General features: G+C 36.9%; 1 protein-coding gene across 1 annotated transcript in view; it reads right to left on the minus strand.

The window, feature by feature from the left end:
* Positions 1-27390, minus strand: part of TMEM117 (transmembrane protein 117) — a 213999-nt gene that overhangs the window by 121860 nt on the left and 64749 nt on the right. The window contains exon 4 of the mRNA XM_071549985.1: positions 4532-4631. Within this exon, the coding sequence (XP_071406086.1) occupies positions 4532-4631 (100 nt within the window). The remainder of the gene's footprint in view (positions 1-4531; positions 4632-27390) is intronic.

Raw genomic sequence — 27390 nt, forward strand, 5'->3', positions numbered from 1 at the left:
TTGCAGCATCAGTGTTGCTCACTTTGTGTGAACACACCCTAGCAACACATATACATTATGTGAGTAAATAAAATAAAGAGGTAAATTAAGCTACTTTCTGCACAGTGGCAATGAATTCTCCATTAGTCTAGAATGTCAACATAGATAGTTACATCAGAGAAAATGAGAACAATAATAATATTCTCTTTTAATGGACAAAAGGAAAGCACTTAAAAATCATTGATTAACTTACTCTTCTAGTCTACAAATAAATGGTGTTTTTCACTATCACAATGGCAGCAGTCAAAAGGAAGTATTTCCAAATATTGATAAAGCTCTTACCAATACTCTTGCCAATAGATTGCAAGCTGCTAAAATGTTTTAATGGCAATAAATAAATATCCATTCTTGTTACAAAAAATAGTAAAGAAGAAAGTACACCGAGCATAATCTACAGGTACCAGGTATCTACCAGAAGATAACATTATGTGATGGGTTTATTAAAGTGTAATGCAAGGGCTTCGTTACTTCTTCCTACACTGTGTAGTATGTTAAACTATTATGCTTAAATTTTTTAAATGCTAGACCAGCATTTATAAGGTCAAAACGAAGTGACAAATCAGTATACACTTGGGGCAGCTGAGCACTTCCATTCCAAAATACAGCAATTAGATTGTGTTCACTGCCTGTACAGCAGGGAAGGAAAAAAAAAAAAAGGTGTTTCTCAGTAATAAGACCATGGGGGGCATAGATTCAAAGAATTACTTAGGTAGACACATGTTCCTTTGTCCAAAATTATGATTCAAAAATTCTACCTATGAAGGTGCCTGGTTCTGCAAATGTCAGGAATGATGATATTTCAGAACAGGACTACTGAATGAGGACAACAAAGCTCATAGATAAAGGAGATGTGGTTGAAACAGGCTAACCTGAATTTTCTAATAGTCTTTTGAAAAATTCTTCATCAAAGGCTTCTACGGAAACTCAACATTCAGAGCTTTAGGGAAGGTTTTTCCATTGATAAATAACTGGTTAAAAGACAGGGAACAGAAGGTAAGTAGGTTAGCCAGAGAGCTTTAGTAATGGAGGGAGGTCATTAGCAGAGTTCCGCAGGGATTTGTGCAAGGATGCAGTTATTCATCATATTCCTAAGCAACCTGGTAAAATGTGTGAGCAGTGAGGTGAGAAAGCCTTATGATGATATTAACTTATGCACAGTGAAAAGGATGATGGCTTGCTGACTTTGAAGAATTAGGAAAGATGCTTATGGAATAAAACCCCTAGGCAGATGAAATTCTTTGTAGTTCAACGCAAAGTGATGTACAGAGAGCAAAACAATTCTAGCATCAAGAGTTACTACATATACAAAATTGCATGGATTTTGAGAGAGCATTAGAGGGCCCTACCACATATCCTTGGCTTGTCCTTACTCTCCTGGTTGGCTTCTGTGCATAGTCACAGTTTGAGGGAGCATACTAGTTTGGTTGGATTTTTGATCAGGCCAGGTTAAACTGTTGCATTCTTACACGTGTAGCCTGAGTTCTAATGTGCTGTACCATGACAGAAAGACTTTCTGGTTTAGGACTCTGCAGAGCTGCTGTGTACTTGCGTGGCAGTAACCATTAGCCTAAACCTGTCAGCCATTGATGCTAATAGCATCAAGGACCCCGTGGACAGGTTTCAATTCTCTAGAGTGCTCTTTATAAACCAGCTCAAGGTCCCTCTACTGGCTACACTGTGACCGCCCTGTGAGACATGTAAGTCACATAAAATGAGAAAATATAGAAACTTTCTTCACCAGAGGATGAAGAAAAAAAGCGTTTAGTAGAGAAATGTAAATGGAAAAAAAGAAAAAAAGAAAAAATCTATTTCTTTCACAAGTGGCAAAACCAGAACACAAAATGGTGTGAGATTTGTCCTCTGGAATTATAAGACAAAACAAGACATTTGGCCAGACAAGTACATTTCCTGCAGCTTTTACAGCTAATGCTGAAAATCTTGGAGAACAGAAAATCCTTCTTGCAGAAGAGATAAACTTTATCAAGAGGAGCAACATTCCACCACAAGTTATATTTCAGGACGTGTAGGCATGATCACCTAATGAAGTGATTCTCTGGAAAAAGCCTCTCTGCAAAGATGAGCAACCTGCTGCAGCTGTGTTTTTTGTGAGGGACACATTCCTGATCATGTGTGGTAAGGCATGCTTAGGGAATAGCTACAGGAATGGGTGGCACTGAACACAGAGGGCAGAGTACTACCAGAGCCTCCTCTGTTCTTCACAGCTTCCTGGTAAAGTGGAACAACCTCCTTCTTTCTTGATTTGATAAGCCACTCCTCACTCTACTAGGGTGATATTACTAGTTATTGACTACTCATTTTTAAATTGGAATCCCATCTGTTCTGCTTTATTTCTGCTTATTACCAAAGTTTCCAATTAAATAGGGAATAAGATCTTAATTCCAGTATAGTTCAAACACAGTGAAGTGAGGGCTACAACTTTTTATCTTCTGCTTTGGAGTCTATGGATGGGTGGCTCCTTTAAAGAAAATTTTTCAACATTAGAAAATATAAGCATTGCTGTGAATGGGAAGATGTGCAAAAGTTTGTTCTTTCCTGGCTTGAAATAGGATGGGGAAATATCACAAAATATAATAATACCACAAATAATTCATATCACTTTGACATCAATTCCATGCTGGGCTTTATATGCAGAAAGTCAAGCAAAGTCAAATATAAATAACATGACCATTTCTGTTCATATAGCATAAGATAGATTGCCTAAGTTAGACTGGATGGGAGATTTGCACCAATGTACATGCCCATGCACCAACGTACATTTCCAATCTCCCCTGTTACTAATATCTCTCTACCTGAGAACTTTGATGTTCGTAGGCTTAGCAGCCCTTAAACACTGGTTCATATACTTGCCTAGATTTGCATTGCAGAAGCAATTATCTCTATTCTCTTTTGCTCTGAAGATCTAATCACCAATCACAACACCTCTTAATTCTCCCCATGCAATCACAGAATGTCCTAAAACACACTGATCTTCTAACCATGTACTCTGCTCTTCATGAAAGCTAATAGAATCAGCCTAATTTAAACAGTTTCCTCCATCCAAACCACCTCTGTAGTCTCTCCCAGTCTGTCCACCATTCTTCATTGATAATTCCATCCACCCCTGGAATCTGCTCCAGCACAATCGAACTGTGCCTCCACTGCTGAAAAAACCTGAGAGGGCTTTGAGTACACAGAAAGGGTCAGGATTCTCGTGCCTCTTGAATCAACCATTTCCATGCTTTATACAATATGCATTTAACAGAGGTTTTTTTCATGGAAATGAGAAAAGAGTGACTGAAAAAAATACACATTACCTAATGTAGTGCAACTTGTATGTAATCTATAACTGGAGCTCTAAGTAACTGATGAACATGACCTCTCAATTCTGCTTAGTTTATGTATCATATCTTTTTCAATAGTGGAATAAAGCTGTGGAATCCCATGGTAAAAAGGGTCAAGCTAAAGGTATTCAGAATTACCCATGAATTTTAATACTGATTCACAAGAAATCCATGTTAATTGTCAACATTGGTCAATGTACCAATTTTGCAATGTCCTCACTGTAAAGCAGGTACAAATTATCTGCTCTGCACTTGGTTTTCATAGCCACCATTTCACATAGCAAAATTTTTCTTGGACAAACCATTGACATATATTGAACAATATGATGAAAAAACACTTGATGCCCTTTTATCCCCCATTCTGTCTATTGTACAGTATGTTAGAAGTATGTGGACTATAGAAGACATTGTTAAAATGCAATTGCTAAAACTCTTACCTACCCCAATCATAAAAACCTTACCTAAAACAAACAAAAAAAAATTAAATTCAACTTTTATCACTTTTTCCTTTAAAAATGCTTTTCCTGAACAAATAAAACATGCACATGCTTTACTTTGCTGCTAATTAGCTGATATTTTCTGGTTCTCTTCCAATAAACTGATCTTTGGCTTGCACAAATTTCAGAAGAAAGTCTTTTTAACAAGTATAATCCAAGTGAAAAATTTATTTTTCTAAATCCTAAATTAGATACAATCTTAGTATGATAGCTTCACAGCAAACAGACTACCTTCAGCTGTCAGCATGTAACTAGCTTGCTTCCTATCTCCCATCTCCATTGCTCTTTGTCTTATCTTTCCCTTTAATTTTGCTTCTCTATCCTTCTCATTAGACTTATTTATCTTCAGCTGTTACTCACTGTTTCACCAGAGAGCAAGTCATGATGTTATTTCATAGTGAAGAAGGACCTAACCATGCTGTCCTACCAGCAGACAATGGCAAAATTCCCACTCACAAAACAAAAAAATTAAATATTGCCCTGAAACTCTTCTGGACTGCCAGCTAATTAAACACCCTAACACTATGAGTTTGTTTAATTTTTTACATTTCTGGGTTGAAATACTTGAATACATCAAGAAATTTAGTTCTCTCCTCTCTCCCTTGAAAGCATCAAAATATTCCTTTCCTTTTAAAATGTAATTATGTTTCTTACCATCCACGCTGTGACAAAATCTCCCATCCAAGTCCCAACTGCAGCTACCTTCATAAAATTTTCATTCCTGATGCCCATGAAGTCTGTTATAATGTATGCACTGCGGAAACAAGAAAACAGACTGTAAGCGATACACATTTGCTTAAAGCAGTTATAAAGAACTTGAATTAGTGACAAAACTAATGATCAGCTCTGAAAGATTTCCCATTCTTTCATAATAACTTTCTCTGCTAGATCTGAGTCCTAACATTGGACTGAATGAACTCATATGGGTCAATTCCAATTAGATATGCAATGTGAATCTGATTTTGAAGCCCATGTCTCTTCTGAAGGTGCTAAAATAGCAGTTGGCAAAGACTCTAGGATTACGTAAGGCTTCTGAAAGTAGGAACTGTTTTACACATATTATCTCTTCCTTTGAACAAATGGAATTGTAACAACCTTGGAATTGGTGACTTTGGAAAAATTTTATGAACAAAAATGCAAATCTTCAAGTTGTCTTTAAAAAGACAATTGACCCACTTGACTTTTCACTCTATCAGCTGTACAACCATTTATTTTTTTAACACACTAGGAACAAGCTTTGCAGAATTTCATTGAGATGTCACTGTTTCTAGATTTATACAATGTATTTTCACAGATATATTTTACTTAAATCTAAAAGAAGCATCTCCAATCTGCTTAAATAATGCAACAGATAGGATTTAGAACCTAGAACCTCACATTATACTTTGACCACTAACTTCAAGTTCATCAAGATGCTATGAGGACAATTAAGAAGGGAAAGTTAATTGTGCTGGATTAAAACCATTCTGAAAAAAATACAGCTTTTAATATACTCATATCCTTTACTGAAAGATTTTTCTAATGTTCAAGAAGAGGTGATTCACCTCAAGCGCTAACACATTGAATAATGATGGCAATTGTATTTTAACTTTACAAGTGTTTGTTCTCAAGACACTTGTAAATATTGTTTATGTAATGTTTTACCTATTTAAGGGTATGCACAAGTGACATAGTTACATGTAAAAATGTCCTTGAATATCCACTATTGAAATGTCATCATTTTTATATACCAAATATTGCAAGTCTAGGAGCTAACAGACCATATCCCTGCAATTGGATCAGTGCAAACTGATACCACTTTCTGGGCCACTTATGTTAAAATCTAAATATCTGATCACGATAAAAGACCTTGCTAGCACAAATCAATGCACAGCACAGTATCATTTCTTAGACACACTTTAATATGCTCTACGGAGAAGGCAACAGCAGAAGCCAAGGAAGACTGAGAACAGCAAGTACACCCCTTCGAGATGCTTTATAAGTGGAAAACATTTGGAATGCCTTTCTTCATGCATCTTGGGTATGCTGTTCTTGCAGCATCCGTGAAGGCACAAAATTATTAAGTCTGCATTCCTTAAGAAGGTGTCTTATTCACAAAGAAGACAGGGTGATAAATATCATTTGAAAGGACTGGTCGTCAAATGCAACCATATCTTAATCTTTTCCATCTGCAGGAAAAACATACAAACCCCCAGGGTTCTCACCTTTTCTCACATACATTACACATTCTCGTATGTGTTATATATGACTGCAGGCATACAGTAAGCAAACACTTGCACAATGTTGCCAGAACACGGGCCACTTGGGTGACTCCTATAGCCCCATCACATATAGTGGGCTGCTGTACACAAAACAGGTTATCCAAAAAAGGCTGAGAGGTCATTGACCACAGAATATGGATATTACCTAGTAGAAGAGATATCAAACCAGACATAAACTATTGTTTTTAATGGCAATTGAAATTCTCAATGTAATCACTTTTTTCTTATGAATTTTAGAAGCATCAGGAGACTTACAACAAGGTCAGATGAGCTGGATACAATACTTAAATATGGAGAAAGGCCTTGAAAGCCTCACATCATTCTAACAGTTCTTTTTGTAATTTGACAGATGAAAGCATTCAAGAAGCCTACTATAAATTGTGCATCACAGTCTATAAGTAATGCCTAAATTAAATATGCAAATTCACAGACCTTCAGTTAGAGTCAAAATAGCATATTATTACAAAGAAACTCTTAGAAACACAATCTGTGCATGTTTTAAATGCCCTTTGTGGGAACCACAGGGTGCTGCACTCCAGATGTCTGGAATGCCTGGATAATCAAAGAAGAGGATTAAAGGAAAACAAGAAGATATGTATCACGGCCTTGAGCAGGTCCAACAGGCCTTGTGTGCAAGGGAGTAATGAAAGGTCAGGCTGGAAATCTGCCTGTGGTATGGCTGCGCAGAGAGCATGTCTTGTGACTGAAAACAGGCGCATCCCGTGTGAACCTTGTGCCAGGGCTCCTCTTTGGCCTCATAGCTCAGATCAGTATCTGTAGGATCTAAATCCAGAAGCAGAAGTACAACAGTTTGCCTGATTGCACCTCAGAAGCCTGCTCTCGGATTTTTTCTCAGCTGCCGCAAATGGTGTCCCGTGTGAGGTTCCAGTAACCCCTGTCTTTGCCTTGCTGGAGCCGTGAGGGAGTTGCCACACTCGCTGCCTCCCAAGGTGTGGCATTGCCTCCTGATGTTTGTGAATATAACCGCACCAAAGGGGCAGAGATAGGACTTGATTGTTTAAAGGTTTGGTTACAGTGTTGCTGTTTGTTCTGTTTTGGGGGGGGGGGGGGGGGGGTGTTGTTGTAGTAAAGAATTATTATCCTTTTTCTCTACATTTTTTGATTGAAGTATCTTAATTTCAAAGATTGTGGTGGGTTTGGGGTGAGAAACCCCCTTCCCAGTCCAGAAGGGTTCCTCACTTTTCTTGATAGACATCTTGCTTTCTTTTAAACTGAGACAAAATTAGAGAGACCACCAGTTAGCTGAATCCCTTAAGGCTAAAACCAAAGGAATTGGATGGGTTGTTTCACCTATAGGACAGGTTGTAGTTCTGCCCCAAGTCCTTTGAGAGATAGCTCTGCAGGGGCATGAGGCTACTCATTGGGGAAATGAAAATCTTTTGAAACACCTGAAGAAAATAGTAATAGGAACAAGAATGACTGAAATTGTGCAGTCTATAGTAAGCAATTGTGAAATCTGTTATAGTAACAATCCTGATACAAGCAAAATGTTATAGTAACAATCCTGATACAAGCAAAATGGTAGTGCTAGGGCTAACTAAGGCTGGAGACCTTCCTGGAGATTATTGACAAACAGATTTTGCTGAGCTACCACATAAAGAAAGATACAGGTACATACTGGTATTGGTTGATACCTTCAGTGGATGGCCTGAAGCTTGCCCCTATCATGCTAACACAGCAAAAGAAGTGGCAAAAATTTTGCTCAATCATATAATTCCAGGATTTCGAATGTCATCAGACAGAGGATCACACTTTGTTGCAACAGTAGTGGGGGAGGTTAGTCGTATTCTGGGTATTGTTTGGAATCTGCATACTCCCTACAGACCTCAGGCAAGTGGCAAAGTTGAACATATGAATGGTAGTCTCAAAACACAAATAAGCAAAATCTATCAAGAGACATTTATGTCATGGGTCCAGGCCTTGCCTATATAGTCTTACTAAAAATTCACATACAACCAAGGTGGAGAGATAACATAAGTCCCTGGGAGGTATTATACAGCAGGCTGTATCAGATCCCTCATCTTATGTGAGACATTCACATGAGGGGGAAAATTGATTTGTAGAAATATTTAATGTCTCTAAGTTCTACTTTGTAGACACTCCAGAAATTTCTCATGTTACCCACATCTATAGGATTGGACACTCCCGCTCATTCATTCAGCTTGGAGACTGGGTCTATACTAAATTGTGGGATAATGATCCCCTACAAACGAGATGGAGGGGACCATTCCAAGTTCTGCTAACCCCCCTCACCGCAGTCAAGGTTGCAGACAAAAGACCCTGGATTTACTGCTCCAGAGCTAAGAAGGTCTCTGGTCCTGGTACAGCTACAACAACAGAGACTGTTACAGATAGAGAAAATGTGTTTGAAACTACTCTTTCTGTATGTATTTTCTGTATTGCTGGTAAGCATGAATCAGGTTCAGAACCAAACTTTGCATTTGGCTCTAGTCCAAAATGTCATAAAAATTATTATTGGATTTGTATTATGAATTTGGCTGAAATTTGGAAACAAATTCAAACTCTACATCAGGTAACTCTTAAAGATGTCTTACTAAGCTTTGAAGATATCTTCAACTAAGTTATTTCATGGTTACCAAACTGGACCTGAATAAAACTGTTTATATTAGTTATATTTATCATTACTGTTCGCTTAATAACTTGCTGCATGATTCGATGCTATAGTTTTTGCTCATCTTTATGCTACAATGTTAAGTATAATAGAGACTAGACAAGATAGAATTTTTTGTCAAGTCTTTGTAGACTTGAAAGCTTTCAGTAAAGAGCTACTCTCTACTTTAACCAGATTAATACTGTCTTGAAAGTTTTTGCTCGATTTTAGGCAAGAGTGGAAGCAACAGGGTGGCTGACAACACAGTTCTAAAACAAATTGCAAAAAATAAAAATCATTAAGTATTGTCTACATGAATGTTGATGCAAAAGGTATGTTAATAACCATGAGTCAGTAAAAAGATATAGGAGCTTGATGTATTTGATCACTTTTCTAGAGTTAACAGCAGAGTGTTCACAGAATGGACAGAGAGGCAAACAACAGCATTAGCCCAGGGAAATCATTCAAAGATATCAGAGCATTTTTTCAAAGAACATCACCTCACCAGCTGCTAAAATGACAAACAGTCTGAAAGTAAAACGAAGTTTTTTAACCTTACATTGGATAAAGATGCACAACTCACTGTGATGCTGCTGACACTGTTGCAGGCACTGGAATAAAAGTCATGACTGAGACTCAGTGCTGAGATGGTGTTTTCTTGACCATCGTAGGATCTAAAAATGGGCTATAGCTTGAATTTAGACTTACATTTAAGTGTCAACCGGGAAGTCAAACTCAGTGGAGCTTAGTCAGACTAGTAAATGCAGATTAGAACACGATTTATCCTTCTACTTCTGTCTAGAGTCTGGGTCAGTGACTTATGCCTTACATTACTGTTTGATGGCTAGCATGTCAAAACAACATGTTCCATAATCAAAAGGCATTGTTAAACCTGTGTGACTAAATGATTCCCAGTGCTGTGACATAACTTGGCCGCCAGATGATAATCCTAAGAAAACTGGATCTCACGTGAGGTCTGTGACCCAACTGACAACTTGGACATCCAGACATGTCTGAACTACACTCTGTGTCTCCAAGGACAGCAATGAGAGTATAGACACATTGTAGAAGTTTTACTCACCTTTCAAAACCATTTTAGTGAGCTTGATCCATCTTAACTAAACTTCAGCAGGCTCTTTATACACTGTAGAGTACAGAAGGCACTGAGCTGGCACATAACACACAGGGCATGTTCTGTACAGAGCCAACAAGAACTGCACCCACAGAAATTAGTAACTTCATGCTCTTCAAAAAGGAGGGGAGGCCTGGGGTTAGGGTTAGTTGTTGAGTAACAAAAAGTCTATACATGTTCTGCAGTCTGATATGTGCTTTTCTGAGGTTGCTTTATTACCTGGCATTCCCCCTAAATAGCTGATTATCTATATGGTACTCATCTTCCTTGGTACATCTGACAAAGTGAAATGCTTTGACATTGGCAAACAAGTGACAGCATGGGAGTTCACACAGGCAGCAAAGAAGTATGTGTTTAGACACAGCACCACAGGCTTCCATTACTCTTAATTTAGCAAAGGCAGAGATTGTCAGAATAGCTGAAAACATACATAAAAGACTGCAGATACAGTTCCTGATCTGTATTTGTCACTCTAAAATGACAGAATGGCAAATGAGACACTTTGTAGCACTTTGCTCATCTGAAATGCTATTCTACCACTAGGAATTGAAGTCACAGTCACAGGGAACTGGAAGGTGCACAGACACAGCAAGACCTGCTGTCTCATAAACTGGCATATTATAATGAGGATGGCATAATGCATAGCTACCAGCAAACAGTATAGGGAGCACAACTAGGCATCGAGTCCCTAACCACCCCCATTGCCTTCTCTGTAGATACAGATGAAACTTCTGTGACACCAGAGAGAATTCAGAGGCACTGAACCAGGACTTTTGCTTGACAAGACATCAAAGAGGTAACAGCCATAAGAGGCTCAGTGACTAATCTCCAAGACACAAAAAAATCTAGGATGCAAAAACAGCTTGGCAGGCAAATCCACAGCACAGTGAAGAACACCTGAGACTGGCAGACTGATGTTATAACTGAGCATCACTGGTCGGTAACTTAGTTATACACAGTTTTTCGAAATCAGGCAACAGAGCTGTGATTCTGAAAAACTCAGCTCATCAGTCTACAGGTCTGAAGGCTGCCTAACATACCCTGGGGACTTGGCTTTTAAAGCTCTCAAGCCATTTAAAGTTCTGCTGCTAAGATATACAGCAGTTGCTCACTCTCCATTGAACAGGCCATTGGGTTTGTAGCTTTGAAAGCCTGCCTATAAGACAAGGCCCACTGAAAAATGCAGCAATTGCAATTCCGTCTGTTAATGTAGAAGAGGTGTATGCTCATAACTTAAATAGTAGGGAAAACACATGAGATCCAGTCCCTATTCCAAGGAACACTGATTCAACACCCTCCAAAGTTAGAGAATTGTGCCTCACTGTCACTTGCAATAAGAAAAGGTGATGACAATTTCTCCTATGAAAAGAAGGGCTTTTGTATATGGCACTGTCCAAAAGGATGAGAAATGCGTTTTTCAGCCTCTATTGGGTGAGATGCAACTGAAGCTGTATATATTCCGTGTCTTGTAAAAGTATCATCTTTCATATATGTGAGAAACATTCCCTTTTCCTCACTTTTAGAGAATTGGAGTGAATGTCAGTGCTCAGAATAGCTGTTTGGACTAGATCACAAGTACGGTCCCAATTAAGGTGCTTAAGCAAATTTGGATAGAATTTAAAATATATTTCTGTCATTATGCAGCTTTTTTAAAATGCAAATTGTAGGAGTTTCCTGTGTAGGTTTTTGTGGACCCTATTCCAAGAAACCCTCAAACACTTGATGCTCAACCAAGTCTGTACTTCTCAACAGGGATCAGGTGATATTCACACAGATTAACTTTTGCCCAATGATGCTAGGCTTCCTAGACTGTCTCCATAATCAATGGATTTTATAGAAATTCAAAGGAGGTTGTTAAATTAGCTGATTTTATTTTATGGCATAGTGATGCCATACATGAAAATGGCCAACACCTTACTTCTGATGGACTTGCAAAAGGTAACTCCTAATCACAGTCCTACTCCCAGAGGCTTGTAAGAGTCTCCATCTCTACTGGGAAAATCTTACGGATCTGCAAATTCTAAAGTATTAGGTGCTCCACTATAGGAGGAATGCACTCTCCCTGGGTAAAGGTATACTTTGGTGAATGCTGGCACATACTTCCAGCAAGTTTAAATGACAGGATTTGCTACACCTACATGTTTTCGTGTGTGTGCCAAACCCTACATGATATAAATGAAGTTGGAGACAACCACTGGATAAATTGGGAATTGAAGTCAGATTTCTTCCCTCAGATGAGCACCTTTCTCCATCACTATCTAAGTGCTGTGATGAAAATTATATATTACCCCTACAGATTCCACTACAAGGCATTTATGATGGATAGGATAGTTTGAGGAAAAGAATAAACAGTGCCTGACAAAAGAATTAAACAAACTGATTTTTCAAATTTATTATGTCCATGAGACATCTTTTATAATTTTCCAGGAATTTTTGTTATTTTTGCTATTTTGCTATTCATAAAAAATTTACATTTTATTTAGTCAGAAAAAAAGAAAAACAAAGGTTGCCAAGTGCATTTACCATCTTTCTGCAGCAAAGGAAGGCTAAAATACTTAGCCCAGGATAGGCTGCAGAAACACTTCTAACATTACTGTGCTAACAGAAGGATGCTCACCTAAATACCCATAACACAGCCCTACCTGCCCCCACCACACACAGAGACACAAGCACTGCAGTTGTTTATATGTAGTTGTTTATGTTTCTGCTTCAACTCTATGGCCGCTGCATAGGTTGTTTTTACTGAAGCAATTAAACACAAGGTTGCTTCTTACATGCCAGTTTGATACTACAGGATAAGATTAAGGTATTTTTTTAGTACTAAAGTTAATTGCTTATTGAACATTATTGTGGTGGACAATGAAACAAGTTTAGAGAACTGTGACAAGCTAAGGGAATCACGTCACTGCTAAGCATCCCTTTTAACAGGCCAGTAAAATTCTGTGACTAATCCACAACACTGGCATATGCTGGTACACTGGCCTTATTTGATTCACTCCATTTGCCTACATACTATGATATCAAAATATTTTTACAGTAAAAAGTTCCAAAATGCTAGTTAAAACAGGTGCTCAGGGATACAAATTTAAAAAATGGCCTTAGGCATACCAATTTTTTGAGGGTTTTTGAGGGTTTGAAGAGGATCTTGACTCCTCAGTCTGTAACACATTTTTGCAGTCTCAGCTCTTCTTGTATGAATCCTGAGAAGGATAACAAGGGCTAATTTCCAACAAGATGCTAAACAGCAAGCTAAATTATACACATATACATTGGAGAAAAATGTATCCTCAGAGTTTCTGAAATACAGAAAAATCTTATAAATGGGGGCGGAGGGGGACACAGGGCGGGGACAGTTTACATTCAAGATTTTGTAAAATGGAGTGGATATGCTTATCTTAAGATACAGATAATTTGTTGTGTAATATTTAAGAAATTGCACTAAAATTTGAAAAGAGATTTGAAAATAGCATCAACAGAAACTGAAGAATATAACAGGCAATGCATTTAGGAAGGTAAAGTTAGATTAACAATTTAGAAAGAGAACTGCAGTGAAACATTTTCTTTTAAATAAATAATTGCTTTGGTTTTCAATGTGACAAGATACTGGTAAGAATGGTTTTGAGTAATGCTGAGCTGGCTGAACTCTTCAGAATGGGACATGGCTTACACACATGCACGCCCATTACTGATTTTTCAGCACAGATAAGAAGGGATAAGGACAGATGTGTAGCAATATTCTCAGAACTGGCAGTTCAAAGACAAAAAATTTATTCACTTAAAAAAAAAGAGAGAACTGTTCATATCATCAACAGAATATAAACAAAATAAATAATGTAGCTGAAACTCTATCACTTTAACCAAGTGTTTCAATAACTTTAAAGCTTCAGTGAATTTCAGAAAAAATTTGTATTTTCTATCCATTTCAGGTTAAAAGCATTATTACAATGCTGAATAAACTAGTAACTGCAGTATTATTACTGTTCAGAAGGCGAATTAGGACAATTTGCAGTTTTTAAAAAACATAAATGGAATTAGCTCGTAAGCAGCAGTTCAACTGGAAAAGCAAAAGCAGAAAAATATTTTAGTAAATTTTAGTACAAAATTTTAAGTATTAGCGGATAATGCAAACCTTGCATATTAATAATTATTTAACTTATTAAATTTCCCTGACATACAGATAAATAGAGTATTGTTTTTAAATTAAAATAATATAATGGAGGAGAACTATAAACAAGTTAACAAATTGGAACTGAGGGAACAAAGAAAAGCCAGCACAAAATCTCTGCTAATGGATTCTCAGTGATAATAACTGAAAAGAATTTGAGCTGGCTCTGAAAAAAATTGTAAGCCCATAATGTAATATAAAATTATGAAAGTTTATTTTTTAATAATTTATTACAAATACAGCAGATATTTTTCTTTATTTAATGACAATGTTTTAAGGTTTTACAAAGACTGACATTTGTTTGATTTCAAGGGTCTGCTGTAGTGACTGGGTGAAGCAAAGACCATGTGTCTCCTCTCAACACTTTATATTCCGGAATCACTGATATCCTGCAACTGAATGACAAGTGGCCAAAGGACTCTCCTTTCAACATGGACCAGGGGACTTCCAGGGTTTTACTGAACCCTGGAAGACATTGAAAGAGCCTGTGTATTAGTGACTGGAACAAGGTGAGATGTTTTACTACAATATATGCTGAACCAGTATTTGAACCTCTTAGACAGTTTGAATATGAGAAGTTATAGGAAATACAGATGCATGCAACCTGCATATGGATGTCCATTTTTAAAGCAGTGGCATCTGACACATGACTCACAATTTGCATTAAAGTATGTCAAACATATAGTGGGAGAGAACCATTGCTATTAAACTGGCTAAAATTATTTGGTTGGTTTGTTTGTGGGGTTTTTTTTAGTACAGCAGTACAGAGAGAGGAGTTTTAATTTTGACATTGTTGTTTCCAAGGTTTTGCTGCAGAGATCTGTCAGAGTATCTGAAGATGAGAAGACATACTTTATAGGTTAGGAGGTGATTTAACTGACACACAGGCTTTAAATGACAATTTCAAATCTATTCATATTACCTTTTATATAAGATATGAAGATATTCCATTTGATTTGTGTGCTTGTACTGCCAATGCTGACGAAACCTCTGTCGCTTTCCTCAAAGTTACCAGGACTGAAAAATGGTCAGGAATATTTTACTATTACTATAAAATTGTAGGTGATGCAAAGCCAGCAATTGCTTGAAGAAACATACTGCTTTTAATAGACTAGGGGGAAGCATTATGAATCTGAAAATGTACACGTATTTACAAAATACAAAAATGTGCCATCTCTCAAATTGAAAAGAATCTTGTAGTTTGATTTTAAAATTCAATTACATATAAATATTTAGCTTGGGGTTTTTTATCTGTTTCTATGGTAACTAAAGCTTTCTTTCAAAATCTGAAGATTGTAGGCTTTTTCATTATTTTAATTTCTTTTGCCAGTATGGGACAGGCAATCCTTCTAATCTGAAAAATTCTTGGGAAAAATTGCTTCATACCCAAGTCACTTTGGATTAGCATTTATTGTGCAAGCTTTTTCTTTCAAAAAATTTATTTCTACCCCTATTATAGAATAAGGCCAAATATTCATTTAGAGAATTCAAAGTTTAAGTACTGATATGAAAATATTCATCCTTCAAAAGTAAAGTTATTTAAGGCTTAATTATATCTGAGTGGTATCAAAATTGATTTATTGGTTTTTAAATATTATTGTTTCACAAGAAACTTCTCATGCTTTTTCATGAACTAAGTCTACAGAATATAAGCAAAGTTGTGAGACACTGACTGCATAGGTCCTGTAACCACAGTTTCAAGTTATCTAAACCAATCTGGGACTTTGTTTCATGACTGTTCAAATTGAGAAAAAACCCACAAAAAACACAGAAGTGTCAAGGCTGTAGAACAGGTGATTCAACTAAATGAATCTTTTAAAAGTTAGCATTTATTTGATCATTCACTATAAGACAAGTAATACTTGAAATGAATGAGACAGTCAGAAAGACCAGTTAGTGAAAATATCTGAGACTGAATGGATGGATGGTGGGGCTACTTTGCATTGCAGAAGTATAAATTTACTAAGAAAGGGAGTCTAAGTAATACCTGCTGGGAGCTTGTGGGATATTTGCTCAATGAGTAGGAAGGAGATAGGACTTCATCATAGTTTGACAATAAAATGAAGATTTCTTAAGTATTAAATACTGAGAGATTAATCAAATAAGCAATTATTAATAATTAAATAAATCACAGAAGAAACTCAATGGATGAATTTGTCCAACTCTTACCTGTACTTAAAAAAATGGGGGGTTTAAGACCCATTTATTTAAACTTTTTTATTTAAACCTAAATCCTTTATGAAAAGCAAAGTTAACATTATCATTAATATTAACATTAAAATGTCTGAATAAAATTTAAAAGGGCACTAGGGAATAAGTGCATTTTACAATTGATTGCTCCAAATTTCTAGTTCAAGTGGTGTCTTTCTATTATCCCAAGACCGTACCCACAGTCTGACAGCAGACAAGGATTTGGCATAGAGCACTTTTATGCAAACAGCCAAGATTTTTCTCTTCCTATTGGGTCATTAGAATTCAATAAATTAAAGTATATGCTGCTATACATCACTCCAAACACTTTGAAGAAGACAACTTCATTTTTAACTCCGCATTATTACATAGTTTAGTATTTTTGAAATATCGTCCACAAAATATAGGTATTTCATAGTAATATAAATAATACAAAAGTTAGCCATACTCACAGCCATTTATTGCTTATGCAGGATATAAGTTAATTTTTTTGATATTCAGAAACAGAACAAGTCAAAATGCTATGAGTAAAACATGAACTCTGCTTACTATAGGATCTTTCTGCTGTATACAGGCAAAGCCTAAAAATAAGTGTAGCAAAAGACCTTGCATAGTCTCTGCTTAGTTATTTCTTCCTGACCACTAATGGCATGCACACCTACTCCATGGTTTCCACCAGTAGGGGCTGGGATCTCTCAGCATGCCAAGTTACTGAATGCTGAATTTGTCAAGGCCTACAGGGAGACCATCAATCAGCCAAGACTAGAGAAAATCATACACAATAAGGGAAGAAGAATATTTTAAAATATATCTAAAAGAAGGAGAAAGCAAAGGACAACTGGGAAACTGACTGACATTTTACGGAAGGGAAATGATAAGTATACACAGAAATGCAGAAATATATTCTAAGTAAAAAGTATTTGTAAAAGAAGAAAAAGGTCATAGCGCGAAATGAAACCAATGTTATCACAATCCTCAAATGTTTTTAAGAGAAATATTTCATTTCAGCTGTATTTGCTACTCCTTTTCTAAAGACTGAACAGCATAGAATCTCAGCACTGTACAGCAAGTGTCACTGCAAGAGCTAAACAGAGAGTTGCTTCCTTCTCTGAAAACCACTCAGTTAAAATCTTAATTTCAAACAAGAAAATATGCCCAAGCTTTCTGTAATGTCATTTTGGTGCTTATAGTTGCCTGCTGACCCTTTGCAGTACTAAGGTGAGTGCATATAAACAGAGAGTGAAACTGCAGTTTGTTCAAGGACTTGAGAGTTTATACCAGCCCAGAACATCAGAATAACAGAATCACAGAATGGGCAAGCAGTCTTAAAGATCATCTCGTTTCAACCCCCCTGCTATGGGCAGAGACACCTTTCACTAGATTAGGTTTCTCAAAGCTCCATCCAGCCTGGCCTTGAACAGCTCCAGGGATGGGGCATTCACAATTTCTCTAGGCAACCTGTTCCAGTGCCTCACCACCCTCACAGCAAACTTCCTCCTAATATCTAATCTAAACCTACTTTCCTTTAGTTTGAATCCATTCCCCCTTGTCCTGTCACTCTTGTAAAATGTCCCTCTCTGTTTTTCTTGTAGGCTCCCTGCAGGTACTAGAAGACTGCTATTAGGTCACCCCAAAGTCTTCTCTTTTCCAGGTTGAACAAACCCAATTGTCTCAGCATTTCCCCATAGGAGAGGTGCTCCATCCCCCTCGGAGTCACTCTGTTGGACTTACTGGACTCACTCACTCCATTTCTTTCTTGTGCTGAGGACCCCAGATCTGGATGCAATACCCCACGCAGAGTCTCACCAAAGCAGAGCAGAGGGGCAGAACCCCCTCCCTTCACCCACGTCGCTTTTGATGTAGTTCAGGATACAGTTAGCTTTCTGGGCTGCAAGCACACATGGTCAGCTCATTCACCAGTGGCGTGAAGGGGTCTTATGAAGATCAGAAACAGCATTAACATGTCAGCTTTACTAGGCTTGTCACGGAATTGTCTCAACAGAAACAATAATTCAGGCCAAATAAACCAAAAGTTTATTCAGATGGAGAATGGATACTACAACTTGATACAGCTACAAATGAGCCCTAAATAAGAACCTTCTGAAGCACATCCTCTGCAAATGGTCAAAATGTTCTAAAACATTATCTAAGTTCTACAGCCTGCAGACACTGCCAATATTCTGTGGATAGATCAAAATTAATTAGGAAACAGTCATAGGAGAAAAAGTCATTATTTAAAAGTACTTACAGGTCCAAAGACCAGAAAATATCTTTCAGGTTGGATGGGACTTTGAGCAAGTTGGTCTAGTGGGTAGCATCCCTGCCCATGACAGTGAGGTTGGAACAAGATGATCCATGGAGTTCTGTCCAACCCAAACCTTTCTAAGATTCTGTTATGTATGTTTGGTTTTGAACTTGTTGAAGACGACTAGTGTCTTGGTACAAAGAAATGAAACGTGAGCAATTCAGATCTATATGGACCCTGTGAGACTGAAGCAGCTACCAGCTAACAATCAACAAGGCCACAGTTGCTGTTGACTCGTAAAGGAGAAATCACTCCCCGTGAGTTCTCAGCAACTCCCCAGAAGTTTCTCATGAGAACTCTTCAGGTTTCCCACAGGACTCTGGAGATGTACCTGAAAATAGTCAGGATGATTTCATCAAAGCACTGGACTTCTGAGATACGGATTATAACCAATTAGAATTTGTAGTCTGATGGTGTGAGATTCATACAGCCAATAGAACGTAGCCTTAACACTATATAAACTGTGTGTGGTGTGTAATTAAGGTCTTTCACCATAAACCATGATGGCTTGTTGTGTGGAGTCCATTTCCTCTGCGTAAAATTGTTTACTTTACTAGTGTATATCAGTCTTGCTGCAATCTGTAAAATCAGACAGAGATACAGAAACTGCTAGAGTTTAAGTAAAAAATATCTACCATGCTCACAAAGTACTTTTGAGAAGAAATGGAAGGAAAGTGAACTTGACAACTCAGGAGCTGGTCTGAGGATTTGGTTGGCTTCACTCATAATGTACTATCAGCAGCAGATTGCAGAGCAGATGGACAAAACTAGACTTCAAGCAATGTACAAATTAACAAATTGAGGAGATTGTTTCTTTACTGCATTACTTGAAAACTGTATATAAAGAACAACTGGGTCTAGGGCCAGTCATTTGACAAGAGCTGGCATGTAATAGGAGCAAAGAATTTCACATGGAAAACACAGTGAAGAAGACAGCCTGTTCTTCCACTCCTTGGCTGACAAACCAAATATCTTTATTGTCAACTCTTATCCATCCAATGGCTTATGTCAGTCCAACACTTGATCTGATATAACTCTGCTCTATATTGTACTGACTGCTGTATTTTCTGGTCTTTGCAGTACTCAATATTTTAAATTAAATTATCATTAAAATATAGAGGGAAAAGAGTTATAAGTTTTTTTGAGATTTTATCTTCAAAACAACATCTCTACAGCAGACTGTCTGCTTTACAATACAGTCTTCTTTTAATGACTTGAAAATGAGTTAGAAGACAGACACATCAGAACCACACACTGCTCAGGTTTTTGCTCTGGGACTGTCACTCCTAATACAACTTTAAAACACACAAATGAAGAAAATACACAATTTTCAGTCTGGACTTCACTGTAAAGAATATACTTCTAATTTTTCCCAAGTAAGGGACTAGCACATCATCAAACAAAAATGAACTGAGACATGTATGAACACACATTTTTGATAGCCAGACACTAAGCTGGTTTTTGCTGTATTTCTAACATCAGTTACAAATATCGTGTTTCATCTCAACTACAGGTTTTAAAAAAAATACCAATTTCAGCTAGTAATTCTAGGATTGCCTAGAAGAGTCAATTTCTCTCCACAAGCAATGGAGAACAATAAGCACTTTAACAGACATGATTCATCTATCTTAAACATCTGCACTTGGTCTGGCTGAGATGGAATCAATTTTCTTTATAACATCTTGTATGGTGCTGTCTTGTACATTTGTGACCAAAACAGTGACCAAAACAGTGTTAATAACACACTGATGCTGCCTGTTAGCTTACCTTGTTAATGAGCAAGAACATGTCTGAATTAGCTGAATCTTCTGGGGATTTCAGTTCAGTTAAATGTAAAAGTAGTTGGTTAACTTTGAACTCATCTTTACTGGATTCTTAAAATATTTTTTAAGACAGGCACAGCTCAGATTACTAGTGAAGGTCTAATATTCATAAAATGGCCTTGCAAACCTACACTCATCTCAAACTGCAAGTAAAACCAGTAACATGCTTAAGTTAAAATATATAGTTTGGAAAAAAACATTCTAACTGAAAAAATTTACCTTCCACTTAGACATAAGATTGAAAAAGACATTTCCAAATAGTGTAAAAGATCACCTAATAGAATTTTGTCAGTAAGAAACCTGTACAAGAATGAGTAAACTGAAATTAATATTTCATTAAAATAGTAAGTTAAATCAAAAGTTGAACAGATGGTTAGCAGGACAGACATAACCAGAATTAAACACACCGTGGAGTAAATATTCTATCTTTGTCTTTGCTCATTGTGGAAAATACTTCAAACCGTTCAATGATAATCTGATCCAGAAATAGTTTTATACTGCCTGAAAGGTGTCATCTACATGTTACTAGCTGAAGCAAATAGTGTTCTTATTAAGGATACCTTGAGATCTCTACCTTGAATGCACCCAAGCTTCAGGAACACCACCAATGCATTTTATGGTATTTCCTGAGTTTACTCATTGTTTATGTGGGAGATTTTGTAATTAAGCTGATATTCTACCCTGATGAATGGAAGAAATAGAAGGTTGCTGAATGGCTTGGAAAAGCAATGCTAAACCCTTTGCTCAGGAAAAATCAACTAAGGATGTGAGAATGGTTAGAATTGACTGGTTAGAAGCAGATAAGACAGAATGTAATTCTTTAGGTAACAACAAGTCTTTTAAGCCTTGTACAACAATATTTTGTCTTTTAAAGGAGAAGATAGAGATAGTAAACAGCTCAGTTTCAAGTAGTAGGACACACCACTATGAAGGTACAAGTCAGTAAAATACTGTGACACGTAATCAATAGAAACTAATGGCTAGAGAGAGTATGATTAAATTTCAGGACTTTAAAATCCCATTTGTACTTAACATTTATATATCTATCTTTCTTTAAATTTTTATTATTTTCCAAAATAAATATTTTGCTAGTAATATGTCAGATATATTGCCCACTTTGTGTTATTTAAATATCTTTATGACATGCTTTGAACAGAAACAAAAAAGACTTGCATATCTAAATACAAGTCACAGCTTTAAATCAGACGTAATACTGCACACATCTCCTTTTGGTATATGCATTGGGTCTGGTTGGCATAGACAACTTTCATTATGGCAGCCCATACGGTCTTGTGCTTTGCCTTTGTATCCGCAGTGGTGTTGATAACACCCTGGTGTTTTGGCTATTGCTGAGCAGTGCTTGGTCAGCATGCTGCAGATGGGCAAGAGGCTGGGAGGGGAGACAGCCAGGACAGCTGATCTGAACTGACCAGAAAGATATTCCATACCAATGCATCAGACTCAGCCATAACACGGAGGGTGGGAAGGAATAGGGAGGGACATTCATGGTTATGGTGCCATGTGCTCTGATTCCCTGCTTCCCAGGAAGTCACTGGACATCTGTCATGCTGGCCTGAAGTGGAGAACAACTTTCATCTTTTTTCCTTCCCTACCATGTGTGGCTTTTGCTTTTCTTATTAAACTCTCTTTACCTCAACCCACAGGTTCGTTCATCTTATTTTCTTCTCTGTCCTCCTGAGGAAGGAGAGTGAGAGAGTGGGTGAGGGGGTCTGGCAGCCAGCCAAGATCAGCCTTCTTCAGTGTAGTCTGTTCAGGATTTCTAGTAACAAAAGAGGTCCACAACTAATAAAATAGTACTGTGATTTAATTTTAATAATAAATTAAATATTAATAAAGCAATATTTTAAATACGACTCTTAATGCAAAACTTCTGGTAGGATTTTTCATAGATCCCCAGCATCTACATTCATCATATTCATCTCTCAATAGCATACTGTTAAAATAAATAAGATTAAAGATTTCAAAAAAATAAGCAATCTTCATCTGCTAAAATAAATTATTTACCAAACCAATACCAAGAAGTCCATAAAATTACATTTTCACATTTTGTTCAATTCCCCTTACTCTAGATAGAAGTACTGCATTCTTATTTATAGATTAACTTTGTATCATCAATTTTTGGCCACTCTCTGGGACATTTACAACATTTATATCTTGAGTTCAAAATTTATGAACCAAAAACTTTCACAATGCATGTAATTATATTTATGATAAATGTATCAACCTAGTGAGAAATCTCAGCATTAACAGGATAATGCAGATGATTTACAAAACCCTAAACTAAGTATCACCATGCTTGTGATTTATCTCCTGCAATGTTTAAAGAACATTTTCTTGTCTTTATTTGAAGCCTGTTCAGTCAGTAGTCTGCCCCATTTGTGAACTGAAATTCCATTTCTTGTTCTGTACTGCAAATGAAAACAAAATCCTCTGCTAGATAAGAGAAAAAAGAATGGATTGTGACACTGTCTCTCTTGATTTACTGGTTGTACAGGCACACTGTGCATTACACTGAGTCATCTCTTTAATTTCCCCAAAGATTGTATCTCAGATCTGGCAGGGGATCTGCCTCTTGCAGGAATCCAGTTTCACTTTTCCACATCCAGTTTTCACATTTCCTATTATACTATAGTGGGGGAGTGGGTGGGGTGGGGGTCATTTGCCAGCACTTAAAGCTGATGGATTTTTACTCTTTTCTGTGCTGACCAGAATTCAACTGTTCTACACTTAATTCTTTATTCCAAATAACCCCCCAGACAATTAACAATGCAAAAGAATTAATTGTACATATTTTTATACTTCTCATGAAGAGGTAGAGTAATTTAGGTTGGAAGGAAACTCTGGAGATCACCTAATCAAAACGCCTGCTCAAGTCAGGGCTGATGTCAACCTGATCGGGTTGAGGGAAGTTGGAATCTTCCCTCAAAAGCAGAGCACAGCCCTGACTTGCTGAAGTTTCAGACCTGCACAGCTGCTGTAGTCAGAAGTGAGGAGCAGAATAAAGGATAGCCACTTCTGCACCAAAGATGCAACTTGGGAAACTGTTTAGGGTTTTATTAAGGTAATAGTAGGAGTATCCCTGCCCTCTTTCGCAGTTTGGATGAGAAGTTTCAAGAAGACTGCCAGCAGCAAGAACTCCAAAAGGAAAGTTTACTCCATAATCTGCTGGTTTAATTACTTTAAATATGTTTCAACTGATCAGATTTGGAACGATAAACATGAACACTCCATTCAGCTAAATTTGAAGTGAAAGTTCTCTCTTGTTTTTATTGCTTTTTTCTCTCTTTTTTTTTTTGTCCAAAATGTATCAGTTTGTTAAGTTTTCAAGGGTTTTTTTGAGATAAACATTCATTAAAAATGTGCAGTCAATTTATGAAAATTTCAGATGAACTACATTCATCCTATAAGTTATCATGTTGTTAGATAAAGAAAAACACAGTTCAAAGTAAAACCAAACGTGTCAACTGGTTTTTGAACAGAGAAGCCTACAGGGATTTCTTGTTAAGCATTCACTAACAGAACAATAAAGAAACAGTTATACTTTTGGATAACTAACAAGAAATCATCACTGTGCTGGCTTTGGTCTTTAACTGAACTGCTGAAATTGGGAGCAATTATAATTTTTTAGTATTTCTTTTTTTTTTTCTATTTCCTTAAAGAAAAAAATAATTTGGCATTAGACCATCACATTGTCAGGAAGCTTTCCCAAGGCTGAGAGAACCCTGTCTTATGAATAGATTACTGATGAGTAAAAGAAACCCTGCCACCAATGAGAAGTACTTGAGTGTCCTCCACAGGACAGCTGGATTCTTAATGTGCTGTGGATATAAAATATTTTCATTTATTTTTCCAACACACTGTTTCACCTTGTGCTATCTCTAATCTGCTGCAGGTTTGACAGTGTCTGGCAGAGCCCCATTTCCATTCTGCAACTCGTATGGTTGGCTGTAATAGTAAGTACAGTTCTGCCTTCCTATGCGAAGGCACCTGTAGGAAGACAGCACAAGCCATATGGCTTTTTCCAGACAGCAGAATAAGTTAGTGTTTGGAAAATAAGTACATGAACTCTGCTGGTATTGTGGTTTCAGTCTGCAAAAGAAACATCCAACAGAAGTTTTCTGAGGGTTTTTTACCACTTTTCTTATTGACCTTTATTTACTGCAGTCTATCATTACATGCATCTCTCTGTATGTCTCTCGGGTAAGATTTAGTTGTCAGCCCTTCCATTTATCACAAAATGTTATATGACTACCATGAGATAAAGCTGAAACTACAAATGAAAATTTATTTACAGAAAATACAGAAATAGAGCTTTTTGTCCACAAAATAGATGACCATTAAACCAATGTACAGCTTTTTTCTTTTTTCTTTTTTTCTTTCTTTTCAATTGTTGACACTTCCAGATATATAGAAGCTAGTTTTAAAGCTTTTTCATCTACTTAACATGAGAAAATATTTTTCAATTGAAATCAGTGATTATTATTACTTTATTATTTACATTACAGAAATGACATTTAATTATGTAAATGGTAGCAAGATTTTATTTAGTTGCAAAACAGGTGATTGTTCTTTGAGTCAATGTGGAAGTAAAGAAACTCCAAATTTTTTGGCCAGACAGGCAAGGTACAAAACAAGTTATGCTTCAGATGCACTCTCTTATCAGGAAAGGTTTTACTAAAAAACTTTCATGGTTTTCATTTAAAAAGATCATGTTTCCCTTATGGAAATTTCATGGCAGAAGTATTTCCTCATTAAACAAAAGCAAGTAGTTCACTTCAAAACAATTAAGACAGGAAATAGTGGTTTTAGAATAGGACCGATAAGTTGATCCTATTTCTCTTAAAGCTACATAGACTGTAGAGACAGTGTTTTAAGTCCTTCAAGAGAGAAAGTAATCAAGAGACTGGAGTTTTCTTGATGCCACCAACAGTGCTGCTTTGGAACAAATATTAGCTTTCAATACTCCCAGGTGACCTCCAGGGCAGAGAAAGAGTTGGAAGTTGAATGGATTCTATGTTACTCAGAACATTTTTTCCCACATATAGTCTGGGGGTAAATTCCTCAAAAGATGAGAAAGACAAGTAATATACAATGATACATGTTTGACAGGCCAAATTTGGAATGCTGACACTTTGCGTTCTTACTGTTGTAATATACTGTTTTCATACATTTAAGAACTTTTGAATACTTTTTCTGAGAGATTTTTAAATAATTAAAACAACTATGGTCAGCTTGAATAGAATATATAGGAAGTACAAGGTAAAAATAGAGTCCATGTCCAACACACTTCATCCTGAAGTATTTCTGGGCAGGGCTGCAATAAAGCAAAAGAATCTGACTGGAGACAGTAGAGTTTAGCTATAAGAAAACATTGGCAATGAAAAACTACGCCATCAGTCTCTTCTCTTGGGCAATGGAGGCACAACAGTGAGCTTTTGTACTGCAAGGAGACTTTTGCTGCAACAGAGACCATTATTAATAGGTAATTCTTTCAAGAACTGATGCCTATGGCTGCACAAAAAAATTTATGTTTAAGACACGCAAAGTGAGTAAGTGACTACTGTTTATTGGAATGAGAGTCATGAAACAATAGTGTGGCAAGTAGCAAAAAGGAAAATGATACTGAAAGACAGGACCTATTGTATATTTGTAATTTCAGACTTTGTGTGGCCTCTAGTCTCACTCATCAGTCTTTTATTAATGGAGTGAACCTACTCATAATTGACTAGTTTATAAGTGGAGAAAAAGGAATGTTCATGCACCTTGATTTTTGCAGTACCAATTTCAGACTCTGACTGTTACTTCCTCACAGATGCTGCCTACGTAGCTTTGTCCTTACCTGCATGTTGTCCATCAGAGCTGAATTTCTTTCACATTTCAAGTTTTAAACTACTTTTTAACGTTGTTTTGACCATAATATTTCAGTTTCAAATTAAAAATAAGGCATGTGATGATTAGTAGCATTGTTACATACCAATTCAAAGAATTTAAGGCTGTAAAGTGCAAAGCACAATAATCCACTTTCATCTGCATAATACAGGTCATAGAGTTTCTGTATAGTAATTCATATCAGAAATGGACTCTTTCTAAATGAGGTTGAGTAGACAATTTCTATTTCATACTTTAAGCATATATACACAGAATGATCATATCACCTGATTTTTTCTGAAGAAACAGCTCTTACCTATGACTCTTCTAAAACTGTGAAGAAAGTGAAGCACTTCTGTCTTTCCATTTAGTTTACTTTCCTCCTTCTTCAAAGTCAACAAAGAAAAGAAGGTTATTATAGCTGACCTCGATCCCACCAAATTTGTTTCTGCCATTTCATTTGGATGAAAACATTAGGAAGTCACCTGACTTTACTGAAAAAAACGGTTCTACAGTCCTTGCAAACTAAGTCCCTGAACAAAATCAAACCTTAAAGTGGAGACAAGTAGAAAGGCCAGATCAAAGTTGCAGAATGATCTGGGATCTCTCGTTCTTCCTAAACCTCTACAAGTACAATACACATGTATGCCTACAAGTGTCAAAGGACTGATTTTTAGAGGCATTTTTAAGAAAGATATAATGTGGATGTTTCTGTCCTTTCTGAAACCAGAAACCTCAAATACCCTCATTCAGTCCAATTTTGATTTATGGTTAAAAAGATCTCTCGATGAACTCATTAAACAGGAAGTGGGGCCTGAGAATTGGAAAACTGAAGTTTTGGGAAAAAAGTGAAAAAATTTCTCAAAGGTCAGTCCTAAGATAACAGACCAAAACTAAAAAGGTTAGCACAATAGATTGCTAGTTTTCCAGATCAACCTGCCATTTCAAGAGGAGGAATATGAGCTCTGCAGGTGGGGACAACACTCAGTACAGTGGAACACCAATCTGCTACACTTACAGCCTCCATCACAGAATTTCTGAAAGACTAAGATCCTGAAGGGAAAAGTGTGAAGTAGCAAAGTGAAGCTGCCCCTGAGAATGTAGGTGGTATAAGCC

This window comes from Pithys albifrons, chromosome 3 (genome assembly GCF_047495875.1).
Source record: "Pithys albifrons albifrons isolate INPA30051 chromosome 3, PitAlb_v1, whole genome shotgun sequence".
Taxonomy (NCBI): Eukaryota; Metazoa; Chordata; class Aves; order Passeriformes; family Thamnophilidae; genus Pithys; species Pithys albifrons.